The following is a 27,980-nucleotide window of genomic DNA, read 5'->3' on the forward strand; positions in this document are numbered from 1 at the left end:
CCAACACATGAGGAAGCCCTTGGGTTTCCAAAACTGGTTTATCCACATGGCGGATGTGGATGGATCTGGATGCATACCCCCTCAAACCCAGGATCGACCTGAGTTAAAAGGGGAGGGGAGAAGCGGGGAGGGGCTGGGGAGGAATGTTTAATGGCTCCACCTCTGGCCTTCAGGTACCTCATTAGTATGTACATCTCTCTAGGGCCTGTTCACGCCCTCCACCTGTGTATGTGACTGAAGGGTGAAGGTGGAATGGAGATTAGACCTTGTGTTAGGCCCAACAGCATATCATAAAATATTTGTAATATATACATATATGTGTGTACATATATATATACATGTATATTTTTTTCCTTTGGTCTAGATGGCTAGACTACATACCTCTACACATTGAAAGTTATTTGAAATTCTATATTGAGCAATGTAAAAATGATATGCTTATGGCCAGAAGAATATTCTTAGAAAAGTAATTTTTGTCTCATTTAAATACACAGTGAGTTAAAAGTTCCTCAATGAAAAGACATTTAGATAAGTAACTCCATAGTAATATGAACAGATTAAACAAAATTTGCATTTTTAAAGGGGTGGGGATCCCCTGCAGACATTGATTGTACCCACATAGTGCAAAGGCAACATACAAAATAAAAATAAATCAATCTTCTCCCACTCTCCATTTTAGTAGTTTAATATTCTTTTGGGGGGAGGGGGTGTTTTAAGACAGGGTTTCTCTGTAATAGCCCTGGCTGTCCTGAATTCACTTTGTAGACCAGGCTGGGCTCAAACTCATAGAGGCCTGCCTGCCTGCCTCTGCCTCCTGAGTATTGGGAGCCACCACCACCACCCCACTAGTTTAATATTCTTAGGGAGGAATATCATATATGTAATATCATGTACATAATATCATATAGTAATATGAACAGAAGTCACCTACTCTTACGTGTGGTACTGAACCTGAATAAGCGCACCTACCTACATAGCAGCAGTCAGATCTCTCCGTATGGATTATAACTTTACCATCTGTGACATACTTCTGCCATGGTTATATGATTCTCTATGTTCCTGCCACAGTGCTGACTGCCAGTGCACTTTAGAGACTGCTCAGAGTGAACATTGATTGTAGTAGTCAGACCTGTACGCTTGTTGGAAGAGGAGAGTCTGTACAAACCGAGGGATGACTATACTAGTCACCGAGTCTGGTCCCTTCTACTGTTTTGCTTAATCATTTTCGAAACATCTTGTTTAAATATTTGCTTTTAATATTATATATAGTATAATGTTGGTTTATGCTAGAACTTATATATTTGTTGCTCTTATAAAGCATTTTACTTTTGAAACATAATATATATTTATTAACCCTCTGACGCGCTGTCCGAAGACTGGATGTTCACAGGCGGACTCCAGCGGAGCAAGAACCTGTCCAGGTGGCCGCCCGGCAGCAAGCGCCGATTGGCCGGGCCAGCCAGGCCCCGCCCCCGAGGAGCGGCGGCCAATGAGCGCGCCTAGGACTGGCGGGCGAGCTCGCGGGCGGCAGTGGAGTTTTTCCGACGCCGCGGCCTGTGCAGCTGAGTCCGGAACGACGTGCGACGCGCGGGTCTCTTCAGAGCCATGTCTAGGCGGGAACCCGCAGCCAACGCTTCCTCCTCGGGCGTTGCTCCCCAGCGAAGCTTGACCGGGTCCCGGGGCGCCGAACGGACGGCGACGGACAAGGCGAACCGGAGAGGCCGGGTCGGTAGCAGGGGTGCCGGCGGCGGCTGGAGAGAGCCCGCGGGTGCCGCCGAGGCTACGGCTGCCGGCCGCCGCGAACCGCCGCTCTGCTTCGGGGTGAAGAACGACGTGGTGGGCGCAGTGATAGGTGAGCGCGGGCGGCGCCCAGGCTCGCTGCGTGACGGGGCAGCGGCGTCGGGGCTTCAGCGGCGCGGGGCGCAGTTCTGTGGCGGGCAGGGGCGTGTGCGGGAGAGAACCTCCTGAAAGACTGCATGCATTCTCCGTAAAGGTCTTTCCGGTTTCCCGCAGAGGGCAGCAGCTCGGTGCGGAGGTCGAGGTCGGGCCAACACCCTCTAGGTCGTTTTCACAGATCAAGTGTGCAGTAGTGTCAAATCAGAACCTCAGCTTTGTCTCTGCCTTAGGTGTAACTTGAGGTAAATTTAACTGCGGAAAGCAGTACGCAGGAGTCTTAGATGTACAATTCTCAACTTTTTTGAAATGCGTTTTACAATGATGGGGCTGTTTCCCTCAGTTGGTGTCAATTCTGAGTTTCAGTTATGGTTTCTTAAGGGTTAGGGTCTGTGAAGTTAATATATTTAGTTCTAAAAGCCTGCTTTGTGGCATAGTTAATCGTATGTTTTAAGGCTGGTTACTAGAATAGACAGATTCCATTTCCAAGATTCATGCCCCCCCAAAATCTGAACGAGATGCCCAGTATTTGAATGGGAAGCTCACCAGAGAACCAATAGATTTGTGACAGAAATTAAACCCGCTGCAAGAAGCAGTGGAGTCTAGGCATTGGAATACACATAGCTCCTTGGGTATGCATGCTACTGTTTTTGTTTGGATTTTTTTCTTATTCTGGGTATTGAACCCAGGACATCCCAAATAACTAGGTGCATCCTGAGCTACATCCCTAGCCTTGCAACCTAGATGGTTTATTCTAATGTGTGTTAAAATATGACAGTCTTTGTTTTCTCCCCTACTTTTCTTCTCCCACCCCTTTCCTTCCTTCTCCCCTCTCTCATTTCCTTTCTGTTGGTACTCAGGATTGAACCCAGAGCTTCATGAAAATTAAGCATATGCTCTACCCCTAATCTGCTACCCACCCGCACCTTACTTCTATTCTTAAAAAATAAGTGCATAGCATAGTGTTAGTGGTAAATGGAAGATTGTGTCCCAGCTCTTCTGTGATTAGAACTATACCATTTCTCAACTCCTCGTTTCTCCTTGGTCTTGTGCCTCCACTTCACCACTCTGTGCTGCTGGGTTTATTCACTTTAGATCCTCAAGTAGAATCAAGACATAGTGTTCTGTGATTGACTTACTGTGGTTAGCACAAATGTCCTCAAATTGTCATCTGACAGAATTTCCTTTTAAAGACTGAACGTTAGTTCTTTACTATTATATCTCTTTCTGTTTATCCATTATGCTCTCGATGCTGATTGAGTTGCTTCCAGGTTTTTACTTTGGTGCACAGTGATTCTGTATGCACAGCAGTGTAAGCCTTCACCATCGTGCTTCTGACTCCTTTTACTTGTGGACTCAGTCATGTCAATGCTGAATTAGTTCGTAGGGTTTTTAATTGTTATTTTTTTTTCCAATCACACCAGTAGTTCACAGGCTACCAATTAGACAACATTCTTACTAAAGCACTTGCATTTGTCTTAAATAACAGTCATTCTAAGGGTAGTGGTATGGTAGAGCACTTGCCTAGCATGCATGAAACCCTTGATTCATGTTTGTTTGTTTGTTTGTTTGTTTTTCAAGACAGGGTTTCTCTGTATAGCCCGGGCTGGATTCTTTCTAAGTACTGCAGATTATCTTTTGAAAAGATAACAGTAAACTTGGATGTGGTGATGTAGGTCTTTAATACCACTGCTCCCATCCCCAGAGGTAGAAGCAGGTTAAGTCTATAGAACATTCTGGGCAGGTTAGAACTATATACTGAGACCCTGTTTTAATATATATATTTATTTATTTATTTATTTATTTATTTTAAACTAAGAGGCAATCTTTTCATAGTTTCCAGTCTGGGTTAGCCTATTTAGAGATGTTGAGCACCTTATAGACTTAAGTGTTTCTGAAGAAATGCTTGCTCAGATCCCTCACCTTTTGAATTTTTAATCAGAGTTTTAATCAGAGTCAGGGAGCACAGTAGGGGGCTTAGGCATGCTACTGAGACAAGTGCTGTACCACTCAACTGTACTTCTTCCCTTGCCCACTTTTTAAAAAATGAATTATTTAGCTAGATGTGGTGGCCCGGTGCTTGAACTGCCACCACTTAGGAGGCAATGGCAGCAGAATTGCCTTTAGTTTAAGGGATGCATTCTGTATGGGATGCTGTTATATCCAGGCCTTGGGATTTCTAAAAGATCTCTAAGAATAGCCAACCCAGTGTAAAGTAACAAAAGAGCCTTTTATTTGAGCCAGACTTGGGTCGAAAACCCTTCCTACTAAGTAGGCTATCTAGGAGCTTGGGGTTTTTATACATACAAGCGTAAGCAGGGATTCTCAGGGTTAAGGGACAGAGGAGGTGACAAGGAAAGTCATCCTTTAAAACTGCTTTGTTCAGGCAGCCGGCAGAATCACACAACTGGGAAAGGGAGCTCTTCTGACCTTAATGGTGCTATCAGGAACTAATAGTGTTGTTACAAACTGGCCACAGCTGTCAGGGAACACTTAATTGCCCTCCTCTCATGGCCTAAAGTATGGCACTTATCTCTCTAAGGATGTTTGGTCTTTGCTTCTCCCAAGGACAGGAGCCATCTGCTCTGGGAAGTGCTGGTCATCTATCAGAGAGGATGCCAGCCTCTGCAATTTGGGATGGGGGTGTTTGGGGGGGGAGGGTGTGGGGAATGGAGGGTGTTGAGAGATGTTGTTATTTGTCTATTCCCAAGCCAGCATTTGTTGCTTTTGGGATGGGGGCCAGGGAGGGTGGGTGGGAGAGCTCGTTAGGGAGTGCCATAAAAAAGGGCCCAGGCCATGCCTTCTCTGAAAGGCTGGGGAGGGGAGCTCCTGGAGGGTGCTGAGAAAGACTGCCTCTGTCTCTTCCGTGCTTTGTATGGGATGCATTCTGAGTTCAAACCTAGGCTATCACTGTCTTAAACACACATATCTAAATTTTGTTATTGTTAAAAGTGGCTTTAAATTTCTTTTTTTTTTTTTAATTATTTATTTTATGTATATCAGTACACTGTAGCTGTCTTCAGACATACCAGAAGAGGGCATCGGATCCCATTACAGATGGTTGTGAGCCACCATGTGGTTGCTGGGAATTGAATTCAGAACCTCTAGAAGAACAGTCAGTGCTCTTAACCTCTGAGCCATCTCTCCAACCCTTTAAATTTCTTAATATTGTCTTCAGTACAATTTGGATCCAATTTTTATATGTGCTAGAATAGAATCTTTTAGTCTCCATCATGGTAAAAGAAGCCTCCTGCTACTCAGAAAGGTGTCAGATGACATACTCCATCCAAAACAGAAAGTGTTTACTTCACCCTAAAAATCTTCCCTTGAATGATTTGGGGAAGAACACACAATGTCCTTTGAAGGAAGTACATAGACCCCTTTTGTTGATTTTAGTTCATAATCAATTTTTTTTTATTTTTAAAAACAGGTCGTGGTGGGTCAAAAATTAGAGAAATCCAAAATACAACAAACACTAGAATACAGGTAAGTCATCTGTGTTCCTTCATAAGGAGCACCTACCTAGCATCTGCTTGGTGCTTAGCATGGTGATGTAGTAAGTGGCCTGAACTCTTCACCGATTCCTGTTCACCAGCATTTGCCTGAATTGTTCTTTTCTAGGTGTAGTGTTTGTGACTCTTAGAGGTAAAACCTAAATCTTTAAATACAGTCTCCATTTAAGAATGATAACTCAGGGCTGGACAGATGGGTCAGTGGTTAAGAGCACTTGTTGTTCTTGCAGAGGACCTAGGTTTGCTTCTCAGCACCCACATGGCATCTCACAATCAACCTCTAACTTCAGTTTCAGGGGCTCTGGTACCCTGTCGTGGCCTCCCTGGGCACCAGGCACAAACCTTTTAAAACTAAGCCTAAGAATACAAACAACAACAACAACAAAAAGCTTTGTAAGGGCAGTTGGAGGGAGGTAATGGTAGATGGATGTGATCAAAGTACATTGTAAAAGTACACTGTAAACATGGCCAGAGAGGGACAGAAAGACTGAAAGAGCCAGGCGACCAGGAAGTCTGCTGGGAGATTGTGTCTCCTAGACGTGACAGCTACACCCACCAAATCTCAACAGTATAGCTACGTAACAAACTCTGAACACTCACCAGTAGACATGCAAACATGGGAAGAGGAAACCTCAAGGGGTACGCTACCCTAGATGCAGAGCTACAGGCAAGTAATTTTCCCCAAGAGGAAATTACTTCGTCCCCAAAATTGGTTATCCAATATCAAATGGTCAGACTTGACAAATTCTTTTTTTAAAGATTTATTTATTTATTTTATGTATATGAGTACACTGTAGCTGACTTTAGACACACCAGAAGAGGGTGTCAGACCCCATTACAGATGGTTGTGAGCCACCATGTAGTTGCTGGGAATTGAACTCAGGACCTCTTGAAGAGCAGTCAGTGCTCTGAGCCATCTCTCCAGCCCCAGACTTGAATATATATATATATATATATATATTTTATAATATATATTTATTCTTTATAATATATATATAATATATATAAATATATAATATATATATAATATATATATATTATATATATATTATAAAGAATAAATAAATACATACTATTTTCAAGCCAGGTGTGGTGGCATACACCTTCAGTCAAAGCACTTAGGAGGCAGAGGTAGGCAGATCTGTATGACCTGTGAGTTCAAGGCCAGGCCAGGCGAGTCTACAGAGTGAGTTCCAGGACAGCCAGCCCTACACAGAGATACCCTATCTCAAAAACCCAAACCAAATTAAAAAAAAAAAAAAAAGAAAAAAGAAAAAAAAAAAACCCTAGATCCATCATTGTATACATGTATAGAGAATCCTCTTAACTTAAAATTTTACCAAATCTAACTAAAGTTCAGTAACCTATAGCCTATAGGTTACTCTACTCCAGTTACATCATTATATGAGATACAACCCTCAAAAATAGTATTTTTACAGGCTAGGGAACACCAACTCATGGTAATATCACATGTCAGATTAATATTTTACATTTATTATTTGGCTGTATGGAGTTGAGAGAACATCTTAGGGAGTTGGTTCTCTCCTATCTTCAGTGGGATCCAGAGATTCAACTCAAGTTTCCATGCTTTGGGGACAAGAACCTGACTACTGATCCATCTGAGCAGCCCCTGTATTAACGGTTTACGTTTCCCTCAACCACAGTGTCCTGAACTTAAATTTACAAATTGTCATGTATGTGTCTGTGTGTGTGTGTGTGTGTGTGTGTGTGATCCTACTCATACTAGACATGGAATAGTATAGCAAGGCCGAGTTTGCATTCTTTCTTACTATTTTAGTTGAGTAATTATTGGGGCTTGGTGAGGAGACTTTGGTTTCACCTGTGTTTCTCCCTTTGTATCTAGGTAATAAAAGGAAATTCTGAGGCAGAAATCAAAATTTTTGGTAATAAAGCCATGCAAACAAAAGCAAAAACAGTGATAGATAATGTTGTTAAAAAACAACAAAATTACATTCCAGGACACAGAGTTGGTAAGTAATTTTTGCACACTTAAGTGCTTTAGTTTATTGTTGTTAATTTTTGCACATTTAAGTGGTTTAGTTTGTTGTTAGCCTTGGCTGGTCTGCGACTTGCTACGTAGACCAAGCTGCCTTGAACTCATATGTATCTGCCTGCCTCTGCCTCCCAAGTGCTGGGATTAATGGCTTGTACTATCATTCCCAGCCTGCTTTAGAAATGTAAAAATAATTTTTGTCAGTGATTTTATTAGTTTTGTTTTGTTCTGTGATATGGAATCTCCAATGTAGGACAAGGGGCCTCAGACTCATAATCCTCTTGCCCCTCAGCCTGCTGAGAGCTGGGATACAAATCTGCTTCAGCACACCTAAGTTTTTTCAGTGTGACATAAATATCATACTTGATTCCTTCCCTCAGACAAAGCTTTAGATTTCCTAGATTTCCACATTTTTTCAGTAAGAGGCCAGATTATTTTCATTTTTCAAAATTACATGTCAGTAAAGGTGCTTACCATGAAGCATAACAAACTAACATGACTTCTGTTCCCAGAATGCATACAGTGGAAAGAGAAAACTACATTCTACATGTGGTCCTCTGACATATATGCCCCATGGCATATTCAGAGACATGTGTATGAGTGTACACACACTACATATACTGAGTAAATAAGCAGATAAAAAAAGCATTCATAATATCTGTGGCTATTTAACTATTATGGTTAACTCTAGTTTCTCTTTTAGCCACAGGTAAGTTAAAATGGAAGAACTCTTCAACACACACCTTAGCATTAAAGATAAAGATCGGTCTGTTTATGCCTGTGTGTGTGCTCTAGCTTGTGTTCAGAGGCCAGCAGCAGATCTGAGTGCTCTCCACCTCTGCCTTAAGTAGCATCTTGAATCCAGACTTCACTGGGGGCTATCCTAGCTACCCAGCTTACTCTGGAGATATCCTGTGTCCACCTCTCAGTTCTGTGATTACAGGCAGACCACCCACCCTGTTCACTTCGAATTGATATGGAGGCTGGGTATCTACATCTGGTCCTGATGCTTGCACTGTGTTTTACATATAGAACCATCTCCCTAGATCTTAAACATATGATTTTTATATTTCAAGTATTAATATCCTGTTAGGAATAACTGTACACAAAACTGCATTTAGGATTTTACGCTCTCAGGACTTAGTTCAAAGCTAATTTGGTCAAAATCTTTTAACAGATATTATCGCATTTCAACCTACTGTTGGAGCAGATACCAGTACCAGTGAGAGTGTAACAGACGATCAGCCACTGATAGATTGGGATCAAATTCGAGAAGATGCTTTGAAATGGGAAAAGAAAAAGTGGGCAGGTCAGTCCTGTATCCTAACACTTACCTATGGTGATGCTGTTTCTTTACTACAGTTAATATACTCTGTAACCCAGCTTTTTAACCTGTGGGTCAAGACCCACATAAGATCATGTAACTAAATTCAAGGGTCATGAAAATGTGGCAAGAATGCAAGGTTTCTGAACACTAAGTGACCGGACATTAATTCAGAATCAAAAGCATACTAGATCTGAGGTATTCTGGGTAGTGCTCACTTGTGTTGCGACTAGGCCTTCACCATAGCCTGGGTTTGGACACAGTGAGCTTTGCATTATCCACTCTGTCATACTACACACACCTCACCACAGGACACCAGAAATACCTCTATTCAGGTCTGAGGCCATTATATACTATGATTGCAGTGGATTTTTTGTTTTTTGGTTATTGTTTTTTTTTTTTTGGTTTTTGTTTTTGTTTTTTTTTTAACCATACATGCAGTTTTTTGATCTTCCAGAAACATAATGCTTTAACTATACAAAAAAAGAGTTAGGTTTTTTTTTTTTCACGTTCCTTACCATTTAACTATCAAATTAGTATATCTTTGAATTATATTGTGCTAGAATGTTCGATTCTGAAAGTCACTGATCAGGCATGATAGCACACACCTTTAATCCCAGAACTCTGAAGACAGGGGCAAGGACATCTTAAGGTCAGCCTGCTCTACAGAACAAGTTCCAGGCCAGCCAGGATGACATAGTGAGACTCTGTCTTAAAAAATAAATAAATTAAATTTTCTATTTGTGTTGCAGAGGAATTTCAGAAAAGAAAATCATTTAAAGAATTTACCTTGAGATTAGGACAGAATTTTCAGCAATTTATGAAGTGATCATTTTATACTATGCATTTTTGTGAAGTGGTATTCTTAAGTATCGATGATTAGAATATAAAAATATAACTCTGAAAATGGTGCTCTATACCCTGTGGTGTTATTGAACTAAATTTAATTCTCTATGTAAAAATAATCTGGGCAGTGGTGGTGCATGCCTTTAATCCCAGCACTCAGGAGGCAAAGGCAGTTGGATCTCTGAGTTCAAGGTCAGCCTGGTCTGTAGAGCAAGTTCCAGGAGAGCCAGGACTGACTACACAGAGAAACTTTGTCTCAAAAAAACCAAAAAAATTTAAAGAAATAAAAAATAGGCATATCTATCTCATTACAATACAATTTTACTTTAATCTTTAATAAATTATAAAATTCTGTGTATACCAATTTTTGAAGTAAATCTCTGATTTATTATTAGTGAATATTTGATATGTATAGTGGTTTTATATAATATCCTCTGTCAGTTAAAAATATCACTAGTGAAAAGTAATTCTGAGAGAAAAAGTTTAAGAAGCAGGGTCTCTATAAAGTATGTACTTTTAGATTCATATTGAACAAACTTAGCTATTAAATGAGGCAGCAATATAGCATCATTATTTAATTTTTGTTTGTATAGGCTGGAGAGATGGCTCACTGCTTAAGAGTACTTACTGTGTAACTATAAGGACCTGGGTTTAGCTCTTAGTACCTCACCCACATAAAAAGCTAGTTGTGGTCCTGTACATGCCTATAACTCTATCTAGCATGTGGGTAGGGAGACAGAGCCAGAAGGACTGACTGCCAGCTTCAACAAGACATCCTGCCTCAAAAAAATATATACCGAAAGGGATAGAGGGAGATACCTGATTGCCCTCTAGCCTCTACTGGCTAGAGCATATTCTCATACACAGATGTGTGTATACATACATACACATACTTCACATATACACAAAAGATAATATGCTAATGATAAAATAATCAAAATGTTGGTAACTATAATCATTATGTGGGCCAGAACCTCTGCATGTTAAGTTTTTAGACAGTTGATGTGTTATGGGGACACTGTGGAAGGAATTAAGCTTAGAAGAGGTATAATGAACTTTTACAACCTCAGGGGTTACAGAAGGTCATAACTCTAGTGCTTGCCACATTAAGCATGAGGACCAAGTTCAGATCTCCAGCACCCACTTATAAAGCAAGGTGGATGCTGAATGTCTATAATGCCATAGCTTGGGGAGCAGAGACAAGTAGATCCTAAGAGCTCATTGACCAGCCCAGTCTAGCCAGTTGGTGAGCTTCAAATTCAGTGAAAGGCAACAAGGACCACCATTCTCTGGCTTGCACATGCATATACATACATACATACATACATACATACATACAAACATACATACGCACATAAACTACACTCACATGCACACACAAGATCGAGACAACCTCATAAACCTCATAAAGTTGAATGAGGATCTATATTTAATGCCTAAAAGTAGTAGTATGGGGGCTCGAGTTTATGGCTCAGTGGTAGAGTACTTTTCCTGAAGATGAAGGTCTGAGTTTGATTATCAGTATTACAAAAATAAATACTAATGTTATGGGACTGAAGAGGTAGCTTTGTGACTAAGAGTGAAGTGAATAGTAATAGTACTGCTCTTGCAGAAACAGCAGTTTGTTCCTAAGGCACATGGCTGTTGTCTCAGAACCACTTGTTCCAGCTCCAGGGGATTCAGTGTCTGTGGCCCCTGCAGGCACCTGCACTAACATACACTCACACACATAATAAAAATAGTCTGGTATGGTAGCAGACACCTTTAATCCCAGCACACAGGAGGCAGAGGCAGGCAAATCTCTGTAAGTTTAAAGCCGGCCAGAGCTACGTAATGAGATTTTAATCTAAAAAACTAAATAAATAAAAATAAATCTAAAAGTAAGTGTTTTAAAATAAATTCATTTGTTGCAATTATTTGGCCTTCTTTAAAAATCATGTTTTCCAGCCAGCCATAGTGGCACACACCTTTAATCTCAGCACTCAGGAAGCAGAAGCAAGCAGATATGTTAGTTTAAGGCCAGCCTGTTCTACACAGTGAGTTCCAGGACAACCAGAGTTACACAGTGAGTCCCTGCATAAGAAAGAAATCATTCTCTCCTGTTTGCTGTTAAAGACTCCTTCCTGGGGGCTGAATGGTTAAGAATACCTGTGACTCTGACAGAGAAGTTGAGTTTGGTTCCCAACACCCTTGTTGGCTGGCTCACAAGTGCCTGAGACTCCAGCTCCAGAGGATCTGACTACCTTTTCTGGCCACTACAGACACCTACACATATGGCATACACTCACACAGATGTGCACAGACATATATAATAAGTAACAAAATACATATATTTTTTAAAAATATTCTTTCATGGGTAAAAAATATAGTTGAAAGAAAAACCAAAAAGAAATCTTTTAGACTGGCATAAGCCTGGGTGGCAACATGCAGAACTTTCTAACACTGTGCGCATAGAGAACTAAGTGTTATTCTAGTTTGATACCTGTAGTTTTGAATAAGTGTTAGTAAATGTACAGTATTCTTATTTATCAAAGTTTGGATTGTCGTCTTTGTCCCAGATTTACCTCCAATTAAGAAAAACTTTTACATAGAGTCAGCAACGACAAGCTCAATGTCACAAGTGCAAATAGACAACTGGAGGTGGGTAGTTGTTTCGTTACCTCAGTGTGTTCTTAGGTTTTGACTGTTGACTCATTAGGCAAGGATTTTGAATGATTGTATTGGACCACTACACCCAACTTCCATGTTTGCTCAGCTGAAGATTTGGCTGCGTCTTACACGAATTTTAGAGAGCTTTTGTTGAATACTCCAGTGGAGCATGGTGGCACATGCCTGTAATCCCAGCACTCAGGAGCAGAGGCAGGAGCATCATGAGTTCAAGGTCAGCAAGACTCACAAAGAACAAATGTCCGGTTGTGATGATGGAAGCTGGTCTGTGTGTGTCTCAGTATTATACATATCAACTGAACACTAACTGTGGCTCTTATAGCTGGGGAACAGTACATGCTGGGGATGAGAAGTCAGCCTCAACCTCTATGACAGTGACCCCACAGGGTTATATACTGGATCTGAAGAGTTACTATTTTGAAGTGACTGTAGCTGCCATAACACAATGCAATGCATTAGCCACATGTGTGTGGTAACATGGTACAACTAGAGCTGTGCTGGTCAGGGTATAATGTGTAATGGACAGCTTGTAAAATATAATGAGAACAAATGACAGCTCCTGAGCATGATTTTAAAGTATATTTGTTCTAACCAAAGTTAACTAGGGCCAGGGGGTATCTCAGTGCTTACCTGGCATGTACAAGACTCTGGTTTTGGTCCTCCCAATTTTAAAAATTACTGTAGGACCGAGAATATAGTTCAGTTGGTACAGTGCTTGCCTAGCATGCACAACCCTGAGTTTGGTCCCTAGCACCTCATAGCCAGGCACAATATCAGGATGGCACATGCCTGTAATCCCAGCCCTCTAGATGAAGGCAAGGATAAGAATTTCATGGGCATCCTTGTCTACATAGTGAGCTCCAGAACAGTCTTGAGTACTGGTCCCTGTGTCAAAAAGGGAAAGAAAAAAAAAAGAAGGGAATTATTATGTGTCACATTATACTACCAGCAAACTCATATCTTTTTCTATAGAAAAAATATTTATTTTTATTTTATATATATGCATGAGTGCCTGCATATATGTATGTATGTATGTATACTACATGAGTGCCTGTAGGGTTATTTGCTGCCCCTTAGGTGCTTGGATCCAAACCCAGGTCTTCACAAGTTTAAGTGCTCTTAACCCCTGAGCTGTCTGCCCATTTCCAAACTCATATATCTTGCCTTTATCACAGACTGTTGGCAGCATTAAGAAGCAGGTTTTCAGGGGCGGACTTTGCAGGAAAAGATGAATAAGACCAAAGTAAAATTATATGTATGAAAATATCGTGGTGACACCCACTGCTTTGTAGGCTAGCTTAAATCTTTGTTTTTATTGTATTTGTGTTTGAGGGTGGAAGGGAGTGGTGTTCCTGTCAAGTCATGTGTGGAAGTCAGAAAACTTGACAGGTCAGTTCTCTTTCCACTGTGTAGGTCCAGGAGTCAAATTCAGGTCACCCAGCTTGCCACCAAATGTCATTACCCACTTGAGACACAATTCAGTTAGTAAAGTGCTTACCACAGAAGTAGAACCTAACAAGCTGGTTTAGTGAGCATTAGGGGAAGGGAAGATAGGAGGTCACTAGAATTTGATGGCATGCAAGCCTACCTACCCTCAGTTAGCTCCAGGGCAGTGAGAAACCCTGTCTCAAAAAACAAGGTAGACTTCTCCAGAGGAACAATATCTGTAGTTGATCTCTGTCCTTTACACTCACACATACACATGTGTATGTATGTACACGCACACACACACACATACATACACACATACACACACTCACACTAAAAGTCTAGGTTAAGGGACTGAGAGATGGTTCAGTTAAAAGCATTAGCTGCTCTTACAGAGGACCCAGGTTCAGTCCCAGCACCACACAGCAGCTTACAACTGTTTATAACTACAGTTCTAGAGGGTCTGATGCTCTTGTCTTGCCTCCTTAGAGATCTCAGGCACAAGGTGCACTTAGATACATACAAGTGAAATACTCAGAAGCATACAAATAAATAAATATTTTTAAAGGCCAAGTTGGGCTGGAGAGTTTAATTTTTAAGAGTTTTAAAGGACCCAGGTTTGATTCCCAATACCTGAATGTCAGCTCACAACCATCTATAACTCAGTTCCAGGGATCTGACTCCCTCTTTTGACCTCTGGGTATTAGACATGCAGACAAAACATTTATACACATAAAATAATAAGATAGAAAATTTAAAGTACATAAAATTATAAAGGCCAGGTTGTATTTGACAGTTATATATAGTTTTGTGCAAATACACTGTCGTGTTTATGAAACCGAGAAATTGCCAATCACTAATCTCTCAGAATACATCCCCCATCATTAATTTTCATGACTGTCTTTTAATTTCAAATTTAAATTGTCACATGTTAGGGGTGCCTATTGTATTAGATAGTAGTTTAGAGAATGATGTCTCTAACACTGGAAAATTAAGGATTTTTTGAGGTTGGTTGGGTTTTTTTTGTTGTTGTTGTTGTTGTTGTTGTTGGTTTTTTGTTTTTTAGGGTTGGCAAGGTTGGTCAGCAGTTAAAAGCACTTGCCATAAAACCTGAAAACCTGAGTTTGACAGCCTGTGATCCACAAGGTTGACTCTGACCTCCACATGGGCACTGTGCTCCACCGCTGACATACATATACACACATGTTAAGTAAATAAATATAAATTGTTAATTTTTTTTCTGAGACTGCCTTCCCAGGCTGGCCTCATTTTCTGTGCAACCAAAAGTGACCTTGAATTTTTTATCCTCCTGCCTCTACCTTCCTTATGCTGAGATTATAGGTGTGTGTCACCATGCCCAGTGTATGTGAGCATAGGAGTAAACTCAGGGCTTCATGCATTCTAGGCCAGTATTCTGCAACCTAGCTAACCAGCTAACAGTGAAAAGTTGAAAATGTAAAAAACTTGTTTTTTAAATACAATAATTTCTTTTTTTCCAATGAAACCCATTACCTTTTAATTACACTTATTTATATATGTGTACGTGCACACATACATGCATGGCATGGCACACACGTGGAGGCCAAAGGATCCCTTACAGGAACTGCTTCTCTCCTACCCTGTGGTCTCCGGGTAGAACAGTAGACTTGCTGTCGTACACTTTCACTCAGTTAACCATCTGGCCAGCACTGTAATTGCTTTTCCTCTTTTTTTTTTTTTTTTTTTTTTTTTTAAATTTTCACTATGTGTACTATATTTACATCATTTTCACTTTTTGTCTCCTCCATCCAACTTATCATGTGTCCCTTTCTTTAAAATTCATGGTATTTTTCTTACTGTTACATATCATTGTTACATGAATTATGTATCCTGCTCCACTATTTGTTGTTACATAATGTATGTTTGTAGGGCTGACTATTGGTGTTCGATAACCAGTTAGAGGCTTTGTCCTTGGGGAGGAATGATTCTTTCTCCCTCAATACACACTAATTGCCTGTAGCTCTTCATTTGGGGGCGGGACCTTGTGAGATTTTGCCCCCTCAGCCGTAGCTTGTCAATTGGTGTAACTATTCAGGTCTTGTTTAGGCAGCCATATATCTGAGATTTCATGGGTGCAGCTCCCTTCTCATATCTAGAAGACACAGCTTCAATCAGTTGTTCTCTGAATTTTGGCCATGTACGCCTTTCTGTATTCTGTCTGTTACAAAGCAAAAAATAATTTCTTAACCTATGAGTTTGTGAGTGTTTAGCCTGTATGGGTATGTGTACACTACCTGTATTCAGTGCCCAAGGAAGCCAGAAGAGGACATTGAATCCTCTGGAAGAAGAGTTACAAAGTGTTATGAGCCACTATGTGTGGGGTACTGGGAACTGAACCCCAGTGTGTGAGCAGCCAGTATGCCTAATTGCTGAACCATCTCTCCAGCCTCTTAATAACAGCCTTAAAACTTAAAAACTGATACAAATCTTAAAAATAATAAGTCTGTTGTAAAAATAATGGCTCTGCATAATAGTGCATGTCTGTAATCTTAGCACTGTGGAAGTTGAGGTAGGATGACCAGGAAATTCAAGGTCATTGTATAGCCAAGGCCACATGAGACTTGTAGATGGATGGATGGATGGACGGACGGACGGACGGATGGACGGACAGGAAAGATGAGTGAGATAATGCTAAACCTTGGTCACATGACTAGTCTTGGGACTATGCTTGTCTAGTTTTGTGGTATGTCTCACATATGTGGGCTCCACTTTCCATACTCATTCCTTCATTCATCCATAGAATTGAAGGAGATTTGCCTTTCCCTCTGCACCTCACATAAGAGAAAAACAGGCTCCTATTTCTCTTTCTCTTTGTTCATTTGCTTGCTTGTTTTGAAATAGTCTGTATATCCCAGACTGGCCTCAAATCCTCCTGTCTTCACCTCCCAAGTGCTGCATTCCAAGTGTGTGCCACCATGTCCAGCCCTCCATTTCTTAGTCTTTTCTACCTTAAAATTCTACAAGTCTGGTTTTAATCAGTTGCAGATGAATTTCTAGCTGTTACCCAAACTGATTGTAAGAAATATTTTTTTCTTTCTTATGGAAATTGAAGAAAACCACTAATGCTTGTATTTTCTATAAAGGAAAGAAAATTTTAATATAACATGTGATGACTTGAAAGATGGTGAGAAACGTCCTATCCCCAACCCTATATGTAAATTTGAAGATGCCTTTCAAAGTTACCCAGAAGTTATGGAAAATATTAAAAGAGCAGGCTTTCAAAAACCTACACCAATTCAGGTATGCCTTTTTAAATTTTTCATTTAACACTTTCCCCCAGTTAATGTGTGTTAGAAGTTAAACCACCAGGGAATAGCCATGTCTTAAAAGCATGTGCCCACTGCCTCCTGCAGCACTGCAAATGCCTAACAACCATGTGTATTAAGACATAGAGCTGAAGGACAAGAACAGATGTCAAACACAGTTATGCTTCTTGTTTCAGTATGTCACTCTTTTTCAGTCACAGGCGTGGCCAATAGTTCTGCAAGGAATAGATCTGATTGGAGTAGCACAAACTGGAACAGGGAAGACACTGTCCTATTTAATGCCTGGATTTATTCATCTAGACTCTCAACCACTGTAAGAATTCCTTTGGCTTCACTCTCTTACTATGGATTTAATAGATATAGAGCCATACTCTAACTAAGTTCTTGTCATTTCTTGCATTGTTGAGACTGATGCCTCTTCTTGGCCAGGATGCATGTGGCTACGCTGATGAAGTGTACATCCATAAAACCATTTTAGGAAGCAATAGGCAGCAGTCGCCACCAGAGTCATAATAGACACTGCAATCAAATTGTTTAAATTGTCCTAAGTCATGATGTTTAATTAAAATTGTATGAATAAATTGTCCAGTATAGTTCTATTCAATGAGAAAATGTCATTTCAAATGAACTGTTAATTAAAAAGTCATGTTAAATGAAGAAATAAGAATTTGAGACTGTGGATTCGTGGTGTATGTGGCTTATTTTCTTGCTTTTGTCATTTTGATGGCAACTATGCCTTTGTAGTAAAAATTTATAGAAACTTATACCGGCAGCTTATATATTTAGGTATGTTAATTGTGATTAATAAACCAAAGTCTACATGAGAAACTTTTAATCATACACTTTACCAAAAAGTACAAATATGCCTTGTCTGTCTTTGACATTCATTATTGAAAATCTTATTCTTCAAGAACTTTTGATGCATCTAAGACAAACAACTTAGTATTATTGTTTTCCTTTTAAAGAGCTAGAGAACAAAGAAATGGACCAGGCATGTTAGTCCTTACGCCCACCAGGGAATTAGCCCTTCAAGTAGAAGCTGAATGTTCTAAATATTCATATGGTGATCTTAAAAGGTAAGTCACTTCTATACAAGTGTTATCTTTACCTTCACGTTTGTAGTAACTTTATTTAAATTTAAAATGTTTGTGTGTGTGGTTCTTGGGTCCAAATTCACAGCCTTGTGCATATTAGCCAAGAGTTCAACCACTGAGCTATCACCCCAACTCTACATATTAATTTTCAACTGGTATACAACAACGTCATACATATTAATGAGCTACCATGTGATGCACTTGGGAGGCAGACAGTAGGTGATCTCTGAGCTCAAGGCCAGCCTGGTCTACAGATTGAGCTCCAGGACAATCAGGGCTACACGGAGAAGCCCTGTCTCAAAAAAACAAAACACATGTGTAAAATCACTTGTGTGCTTTACTAGCAGGATACGGTCTTGCTGAGTTTTCTTTGGTCAGCATAGCTTCTCTCATCTTCATTAGTTTCACCCCTTCAGAATCTGATCTGAGTACAGTAGTCACGTCATAGAGGCAAACAGTGCAGAAGCAGTTCTTCAGGAGACACTGTGGCCCAGGGGTGTGGATAGTTTCCGCAAAGGGACAGATGCTCCTGAAAACATCAGATTCTCTTTTATTTCATCTTATTCTATAACTAAAATGCTTAGGCTAGTTGCAGTTTTAAATTATGGCATGTTCTTTGCTTAAATGTGAACTTCTTGGTTTTTTTTAAGTGTTTGTGTGTATGGTGGTGGCGATAGAGACGGACAAATACAAGATGTTTCAAAAGGTGTAGACATCATTATTGCAACTCCTGGAAGATTGAATGACCTACAAATGAATAACTTTGTCAACCTGAAAAGTGTAACCTATTTGGTAATCATGAAACAAAGGTTTGGAATACTGGGAGGCAAAAGAACTGAATCCGTAGAAAAAATTGGGTGGTGAGGTAGCTATTTTATAGTGCTTTGTATTCTGGGAATATTTCCCATTCTGTTTAACATAGTAAAGAGTAGGAAATTTTTTTCTCACTCAATGACTAAAGAAGCAACTGGGAATCAAGTGAAACAAATTAGTCTGTATTTTATGCCCACAGAAAGTTTATTTTGGGTCTCTCAGAAGTTGAAGTGGTTATAGGCTTAGTGGGAGAAATAAGTGTGTAGATATGAAATTAACTACATTTTTTGCTTCGAGTGCAGGTTCTAGATGAAGCAGACAAGATGCTGGACATGGGATTTGAACCCCAGATAATGAAGATTTTGTTAGATGTACGCCCAGACCGGCAGACTATTATGACAAGGTAGGTATGCCTAGTTATGTATTCAGAATAGAAGTAAGTTAAAAACCCATTCTATTAGGTTGATTTCGCAACAATATTTTAGAGCATTACTAAAAAGTATTTTGAGATTCTTAAATATAACTATAATAATGGCTACTTTATCATTGAGTGTTACAGCTTTCCTACATTATGGATGTATTTGTTATTTTTGTTATTTTACTTTTTTTTTTGGAGACACTTTAAAGTTCTGCCTAGCCTAGAACTTTCCATGTGGACCAGGCTGGCCTCAAACTCAGAGGTCTGCCTCCCAAGGGCTGGAATTAAAGGCATGCACTATCATGCCCTGCTATATTTATTTGTGTGTGTGTGTGTGTGTGTGTGTGTGCGCGCGCATGTGTGCATGTACTGTGGCATATGTGGAAAAGTCAAAGGACAACTCACAAGATTAGTTCCCCCCACCCCCACCATAGAAGTTCTGGAAGTAGAATCAGGTTCTCGGCCTTGGCAGTGAGTACTTTTTCCTGCCTGAGCCACTTGTGATGGGTTTTCCATGAAATTTACATTTCATGGAAAATCTATGTTGAATAAATGATCACTTATCTTTAGAGGTCAACATTTGACATCTGATTATTTTTCCTGATAAAAAACTGAGAAAGCAATGATTGATGTATAAGGAATAATTCTTCCTAGGCCAGATTGTCTAATAAGGATAAGGTATGGAGGCTGGAGAGATGGCTCAGTGATTTGAGTGCTTGTTGCTCATGCAGAGGATCCAGATTCAGTTCCCAGAATCCACATCAGATGACTCACACCTGTAACTCCATTTCCAGGAAATCTGATGGCTCTGGCCTGTAGGGCCACCTGCAGACACATGCATATACCTATACACACATATACATGTAATTAAAGTAAAAAACTAAATCTTTTCTTTAAAGAATAGTATATGATTCTCACCCCCAGGTCTATGAAATGTCACAGAAGAGGGGGCAAAAAGAATGAAAGAACCAGAAGTCAGGGAGGACTGTAAAACAGTGTCTTCTAGACATGACAAACTACACAAGACCTACATATAATCGATTTAGTCAGAATTCTAGCTTGGATTGAACAGTTGCCTGTGGAAAGTAAGTTTTCTTCAGGGATGGATCCATGGTAGGTTGCTTATGCCTCAGTGTGTAGCCCTACACCTACATGCATGTGGCAACACATTGAACTCAGGAGGTTGGGTGTGTGTGTGTGTGTCTGTGAAAGAGAGAGCCAGAAAAAGAGGATAGCCATGAGGTTGGAAGGTGGGAGAGAGGGTCCTAGTAGGAGTTAGGAGGGCAGTGAAGGGTGGATTTGATAAAATAAAATGCATTTTTGTGTGAATGAAAATTTTTTTAAATTACAAAAAGGATATTCAGATGACAGGAAAACTACTAAATCACTTTATTTTTTGTTTTCTGACATTTCAAAAATTTAAGTTATGTTTCCTTGTATATGAAGGTACAAAAGGTGACCAATTCACCTTTTATGTATGTTGAAGAAATATATAAATCTATATAGCTTTTGACCAGTATACTTACAGTGCTTTGTATTGAGCCTAAGTACTTGCTTTTCCTTGCTGACATTATGTGATAATTATAGATTATTTGATTTTGGTGGTTTATTCGTTTTGTCTTTTATAAAGGATAAGATATAACTAACCTTCTATTACCTTTTTATATATGAAACTGTATTTGAAATTATATAGGTATTTTAATCTTTAGGTAATATAAATAAAAAATAAGTGAACGAAAAACTATCTTTTATTAAACCTAGTTAAAGATTGCATCCAATAGCTTAACTGTAGCCAGGCAACTCTTAGTAGAATTTAATTGTAAATTTATTTCACTCATTTAACAGATTGGAAATATAAAGATGTCTTTCATGAGTAACATGATTCACAGAATGCTTAAAGAAATTTGGTAACATATTATAATAAAGTTTTGATGATGATGTATCTTGTTTTGTTTTCAGTGCTACTTGGCCATATGCTGTCCGCCGTCTTGCACAATCTTACTTGAAAGAACCAATGATTGTCTATGTTGGTACTTTGGATCTAGTTGTAAGCTTGTTTTTATTGCTATTGAAACTTTTTAAATTGTGCTTAAAGAATATAGTGAGGTATACTTTAGTGATAGATAGTGATATTTAGCATTCATGAAACTGGCTTCAACAAAAGGAGGGAAAATAATAGAAAATAGAAGGGTTGGAGAGGCGTTTTATTGGATACTCACCACTGAAACATGTGGAATTCAGATCATCAGAACCCAAGTGGAAACCAGGCAGATGTGGTGATCATAAAGACAGGATGCCAGGACAAGCCAGCTACTGAGACTAGGCAAAGTCATAGAAATCTAAGTTCAGTGAGAGATCCTGCCTTAATGAAGTGGGGAGCACAGGAAGATTCTGTCAACCTTAAGCCTGCACTCTTATGTTTCTGCATACATATACATAAAAATTAAGAGTAATAGGAAATAATACTTGGTAAAGTGGTAAACATTCTGGAGAAACAATGGGAGTACTTCATCTAAAATACTTCAATCTAAAGAGATTTGTTTTGTTTTGTTTTGTTTTGTTTTTCGGTTTTTCGAGACAGGGTTTCTCTGTGTAGCCCTGGCTGTCCTGGAACTCACTCTGTAGACCAGGCTAGCCTCAAACTCAGAAATCTGCCTTCCTCTGCCTCCCAAGTGCTGGGATTAAAGGCGTGCGCCACTACCGCCCGGCAAGAGATTTTTTTATTATGGTTAAAAAATGACACCAGTGATTTTGTATTAAATTGCTTAAGTACTCACTGAATTGAGACTCATATTTCATCCTCTCATTCATCCATGAAGTCCGACATCCAAGGTTCAGGAAGCTAATTCTTGCAAACATGGTATTGGATGATGGTTGTTCTTACAGCAGTAGCCAGTAGCTCACAGCATGCCTGCCAGTCATTCAGGTGTTCCCAGACTCAGTGTGGGTAAACAAATGATAAAATCAGACTGAGCTGACATGCTGGGTAGAAATAGGTAATTTGCTATGCTCACTACTTTTGTGTTTTCAAAGTATGAACTGATTGTTAATGCATTGTTTGAGCCACAGGGGCTTCTCCCTGGTGCTAATATACTATGATCTCTGAATTATTTAGGCTGTGAGTACAGTGAAACAAAATATAATCATTACCACAGAAGAGGAGAAACGAACTCATATCCAGACCTTCCTTGAGAATATGTCACCTAAAGACAAAGTCATTGTCTTTGTCAGCAGAAAAGCTGTGTAGGTATTTCCCTCTGCTCTCCTCATCCTCAGCAGTCCACTTGATTTACTCATGGCTTTCTGTTTGTAGCTAATTTCAAATGAGGACAAGTTGACAATGTGTCTGCTACTTGAGAATGGTATTAGAATAAGCCCTTAAGATCATTCACTTTATTCTCTGCCTCAGCGCTGACCACTTATCCAGTGATCTCATTCTCCGACACATATCAGTGGAGTCTCTGCATGGCAACAGAGAACAGAGTGACCGAGAGAAAGCATTAGAGAACTTCAAGACGGGTGAGTTATAATTGCTGTCTGTTGTAGTTTCGGGTAAGTCTAGAACCTGGGCTTGACTGGGTGGGTGATGATATCTGTTCATATTCCCATTTTTTAGTCTGTTTTTGACTTATAAACCCCAAAATAGAATTGCTAGAGCTCTATTTATCTGTTTCTGAGATAACTAGCCAACTCCACAAAGACTAATGCATGAACAAGTGTCAGAATATTATCTTATAATGGAGACTGTATCTTAGTTTAACTGAATGACATATATTTTAGTAACTTCTCTATTGCTGTGATAAAACACCATGACCAAGGCAACTTATAAAAGGAAGGGCTTATTTGGGGCCCATCACCATCACACAGAGCTTGACAGCAGGCAGGCAGGCACTGGAGCAACAGCTGAGAGCTCATGAAGCAGAGAGCTGGACTAGGAATGGTGGGGGGCTTTTGAAACTTCAAGCCATCCTCCAGTGACACACCTTCTTCAACAAGGCCACACCTCTTAATCCTTCCCTGACAATTCCAGCAACAAGGGACCAAGCATTTAAACATAGGAGTGTATGGGGCTATTGTCATTCAGACCACATTGAAACATTCTGTTTCCCATATCGTTCAGATAGGTCAGGACAGAACCATTTGTTGAACTGTTGTATGTTGTGTTGTGATTTGCCAGTACTTTAAAAATCTTTCTTTTCCATTTTCATGTAAGCAATAATCATCTGATTAAATAATAAAAGTAATTAATTTTCACATGTCTTGGACTCACTATTACCAGACAGGTTTAGTGTTTGTCTTTACTCTTCAGGTAAAGTGAGAATACTTATTGCTACTGACTTGGCATCTCGAGGTCTTGATGTCCATGATATCACTCACGTCTACAATTATGACTTTCCACGGAACATTGAAGAATATGTACACAGAGTAGGGCGCACTGGGAGAGCAGGGTAAGCCAGCTGGGTCTACCCTGGAGAGAAGCAAGTTCTGGTTCTGGATTCCTGTTACCCCCTCAGAGACTATTCCTACCCAGAAACCATTTTATTCTCTTCTAAATGTTTCTCTCTTGACCCTTATTGATTCTTTTATCCCTTTTCATCTGAATGAACTAGATTCTGCTGTGATTGGCTTCTTGGTTTTTTTAATTGTTTATTGTTGTCTATAGGTTTTCTTTCTTTCTTTTGACATTTTGTTCTTTTTCATTTGTTTGTATATTTTATGTACATGAACACTTTGTCTACATGTGTATCTGCACACCAGAAGAGGGCATAGGATCCCATTATAAATGGTTGTAAGCCATGTGGTTGCTGGGAATTGAACTCAGGACCTCTGGATGAATAGCCATCTCTCCAGCCCCCCATGTGTGTTTGGGGAGGGGGGTGTAATACTGGGGATTACAAAATATATAAGGCTTCATACATACTAGGAAGTGCCCTACTACTAAGCCATATCCCTGGGCCTCTTTGTATTCCCATCCCCCATCCCACAGACAAGCCTTGAACCATGTGCTTTTCCTGCCTTAGCTTTCCAAGGATGTCATTGTTTATGCAGTGTTCCAACAGTGAACTGTGCTCAGTTGATTGTTTTTATTATTATTGACAAAGTATTCAGATTTGTATTAGCATGAGAAGAGAACCTTTACCCCTACTGTTGAACTCTTGGGCTGTTTTTAAAGTAGCTGAACATTATACCAGCCTTCTGAACCCAGAATTTCTATGTCTTCAAACTTGACCAGCCATAAATCAAAAATGTTTTTTTTAAACTGCTTGTGCTGAACACGCAGAATTTTTTCTTGTCTTTGTTCCCAAGATAGATTATAACATGTATTTTTGTAAAGCGTGTATGTGTGTGCATGCGTGTGTACAAGTACGATAAGTAGTCTAGGCAATGATTTATATCATACAGGATAATACATCAATGTGACGCCATTTTATGTAAGAGACTTGGTTATGATTTGATGTCCTCATGAAGTCGTAGAGCCAACGCCATTGAATGCTAAGCGATGACTATTTAGATTCTTAATTGCTGTGGTGTGATACTAGCTCTATATCATATATTCGTAAAGGTTGAGGTTTTTTTTGGTTTTGTTCTGTTTTCTATATTAACTGAATTATGAGAATATAGTATAAGATAGATGACATGAAATTTTTTCCTCCCTCTTAAAGGCGCACTGGAATGTCAATTACCCTTATCACAAGAAATGATTGGAGGGTTGCCACTGAACTTATTAATATTCTGGAAAGAGCAAATCAGGTGAAAATAAGCAACTTATTAGAATATACACGTTCATGTTTATTCATATGTTATGACAGGTACTGAGGGCCCTTGCCAAGTAAGATGTATAACCATAAACTAATATAAGGGTGATCAAATGGCCAAGAGTGTGAGGTATGGGAGTGTAAGAGTGGAGAAGCTAACATGATAGGAGTAAGCAATAGATAGCAGTCAAAGCACTGTAGTCCAACGGTGAGACAGAATCCATAAGAAATGGTTCCATTAAAGACGGGTGTTGGAAGTCTGAGGGAGAGGGAGAGGACTGGCCAAAACGAAGGATGTATGAAAAAAACATAGAGTGGAAACCTACTGTTTTATAATTTAGTTAAAATATATATAAGGGCCACTGAGACAGCTAAACAGGTGAGACAAGTACACATGGGCCTGGCAGCCTGAAATTGATCCTCAGATTTCTCAGTGTGGCAGGGGAGAACTGACTCCCAAGAGTTGTCCTCTACCCAGGAGCCTGAGCACACACAAACACAACATAAAATATATGAATTTTTTAAAGATGTGTTGGGGCTGGAGAGATGGCTCAGCAATTAAGAGCACATTCCTGAGTACCCAGAACCAATTTCCCATGAGCACGTGGCTCACAATCATCTCTAGTTCTAGGAATCCTGACACCCTCTTATGGCTTCTGCAAACACCAGGTCAGAGGAGGTACCTAGACATACATGCAGGCAAAATAGTCATACACATAAAAGAAAACAAACAAAAAATCAAAAGTGAAAGCATGTTTGGCAGCTAGGAAACAACAGAAACAGAGCAGCAGAATGATGACTACAATTCAGGTTATTCTTAGCTTCTTGTAGCTCAGAAATAAATGGCAGAGAAAGACCTTTCTCCCCTACCCTCCTCCTTTGGGGGGGGGTGGTGTCTTATAATTGAGGGATTCTGAAGTCATTTGAAGGTCATTCAGCATGTGATAGAAAGGAACAGAAAATCCTAATAACACATTTAATAATTGCAGAATATCCCAGAGGAACTTATTTTAATGGCTGAGAGATATAAAGCAAATAAACTAAAAAGAGAGATGGAAAAAAAAATGGGAAGACCTCAAGGAAAGCCCCAGAAGTTTTACTAATGTCCTGTGTAGCACAGGTGCCACAGGTAAAGTTTTATGATGTAGACATTCAAATCTCTGTCTTTTTTGTTTATTTTGTTGTTTGTTCTTTTGAGACAGTCTCTTTAGGTATTACTGTGTCCTGGAACTCGCTATGTAAACAACAATCTGGCTGCTTCTGTCTCCCAAATTCTGAGAGTAAAGACATGTACCATCACACCCAGGAAGTCTGTCTTTCAAAACTAGGCTCAGATGGTGTATGTTTTACAATCAATATAATCCTAAAAGCCACAGACATACTAAGTGAGGAAGTCTTGATCTTTCACCTATTACCAAAGTCTAGTTACTGTATATTGTTTTAGACATATGCCACCCTTCTGCCTTAACCTCCTGAGTGCTAGGTCACAGGTGCTAGGTATAGATGTTAGCACAGCAACATTATAGGTGATGATGGTCTTTCTCTTAAATTGTCTTTTTTATTTTAAAAAATATTTGTATTTATACAATGGTAGGTATAAAAGAATGTGCAATCCAGAGGTAATTTACATATTTGATCAACTGACTACCAAAAATAGCTGGCAAGCATTTTGTGGAAAAATTAGACTCTTGTTCATTGTTGGTAGAGGTATAAATTGGTTTATCTGTTATGAAAACAGTATAGTGTTCTCTTAGCAACCATATGATGTCAAAAATCTACTTCTGGGTATACATACCACAGAATAGGAAGCAAGATCTCAAAAATGTGTACCCTCATATTCATGGCATCCTATTAAAAAACAGCAGTACTCTCTTGGAAGCAAACTAAAAGCGCAAAAATATGGTAATACCGTGCATCACATAATAACAGAGGGACTGTCAGTTTTAAAAGGGGGGTGTCACCTGTTGCAACCAGAGCAAATCTTGAGGACATTATGCTTCAAATGAAAAAGTTACAAAAGAACAAGTATTGTATATGAGACATCTAAACTATCAAATTCCTGTGGAGGCAGCAGGACCCCGGGTCCTAGGGCAGCCTGGGCTTGTGTGAGACCCTGTTTCAAAGAACAGTCACAGGAACAGAATAGTGCTTCCAAGGATGATGGGGGTAAGCAGAGAAGGCCTCATTGTTTAATGGATATAGATTTTGAATTTTGCAAATTGAAAGCTATAGACATTGAACAACAGTGAATATAGTTATCAGCACCAAACTGCACACTTAAATGTTTGAGATAGTGTATTTTATATTATGTAATTGCACCAACCTACTTTGTTTAAAGATTTATTTATTTATTTTATGTATGTGAGTACACGCTCACTGTCTTCAGACAAACCAGAAGAGGGCATCAGATCCCCGTTACAGATGATTGTGAGCCACCATGTGGTTGCTGGGAATTGAACTCAGGACCTCTGGAAGAGCTTAACCTCTGAGCCATCTCTCCAGACCTGCACCAACCTTTAAAAACAAGAATTTTGAGCTGGGTGATGGTGGCGAATGCCTTTAAGCACTTGGGAGGCAGAGGCAGGTGAATCTCTTAGATTCAAGGCCAGTCTGATCTACAGAGCAAATTCCAGGATATCCAGGGCCACACAGAGAAATTCTGTCTTAAAAAACCAAAAATAGAAGAATTTTGTAAATAGTAACTTTTCTTCCCACTTATTTTTCAGGGTTCAGGATTTTATTCAAAGTGGAATTGTTGAAACATACATCAATATGAAGAGACTTGGCTGATTCTTAAAATAATAGTGTGTTAAAATGTAGAATTCAATGTTTTATACTTTCTTTAATAAAACAGTAGTTTTTAACCTTGTTGAAATTTTTTATGGATATTAGTTAAGACTGTAGTACTAA

General features: G+C 39.5%; 1 protein-coding gene across 1 annotated transcript; it reads left to right on the forward strand.

The window, feature by feature from the left end:
• The first annotated feature begins 1,501 nt into the window (after positions 1-1,501).
• Ddx43 (DEAD-box helicase 43) lies at positions 1,502-27,942 on the forward strand. Its single transcript, XM_034484305.2, has 17 exons — positions 1,502-1,852; positions 5,324-5,379; positions 7,270-7,396; positions 8,597-8,728; positions 12,148-12,229; positions 16,807-16,963; positions 17,184-17,302; positions 17,955-18,065; positions 18,734-18,875; positions 19,199-19,299; positions 21,274-21,361; positions 22,430-22,557; positions 22,724-22,833; positions 23,624-23,762; positions 24,978-25,065; positions 26,060-26,199; positions 27,797-27,942. The coding sequence occupies exons 1-16, from the start codon at positions 1,606-1,608 to the stop codon at positions 26,171-26,173; spliced, it is 1,941 nt and encodes a 646-aa protein (XP_034340196.1). The 5' UTR covers positions 1,502-1,605; the 3' UTR covers positions 26,174-26,199; positions 27,797-27,942.
• The last annotated feature ends 38 nt before the right edge of the window (positions 27,943-27,980 follow it).

Source organism: Arvicanthis niloticus, chromosome 21 (genome assembly GCF_011762505.2).
Source record: "Arvicanthis niloticus isolate mArvNil1 chromosome 21, mArvNil1.pat.X, whole genome shotgun sequence".
Taxonomy (NCBI): domain Eukaryota; kingdom Metazoa; phylum Chordata; class Mammalia; order Rodentia; family Muridae; genus Arvicanthis; species Arvicanthis niloticus.

Excerpts from the sequence above, each read along its gene's own strand:
- Ddx43 (XM_034484305.2), top strand. The coding sequence starts at position 1,606 with ATGTCTAGGCGGGAACCCGCAGCCAACGCTTCCTCCTCGGGCGTTGCT. Across the intron at positions 1,853-5,323 it reads CGTGGTGGGCGCAGTGATAG|GTCGTGGTGGGTCAAAAATT; the intron begins GTGAGCGCGGGC and ends TTTTAAAAACAG. Across the intron at positions 19,300-21,273 it reads CGGCAGACTATTATGACAAG|TGCTACTTGGCCATATGCTG; the intron begins GTAGGTATGCCT and ends TTTTGTTTTCAG.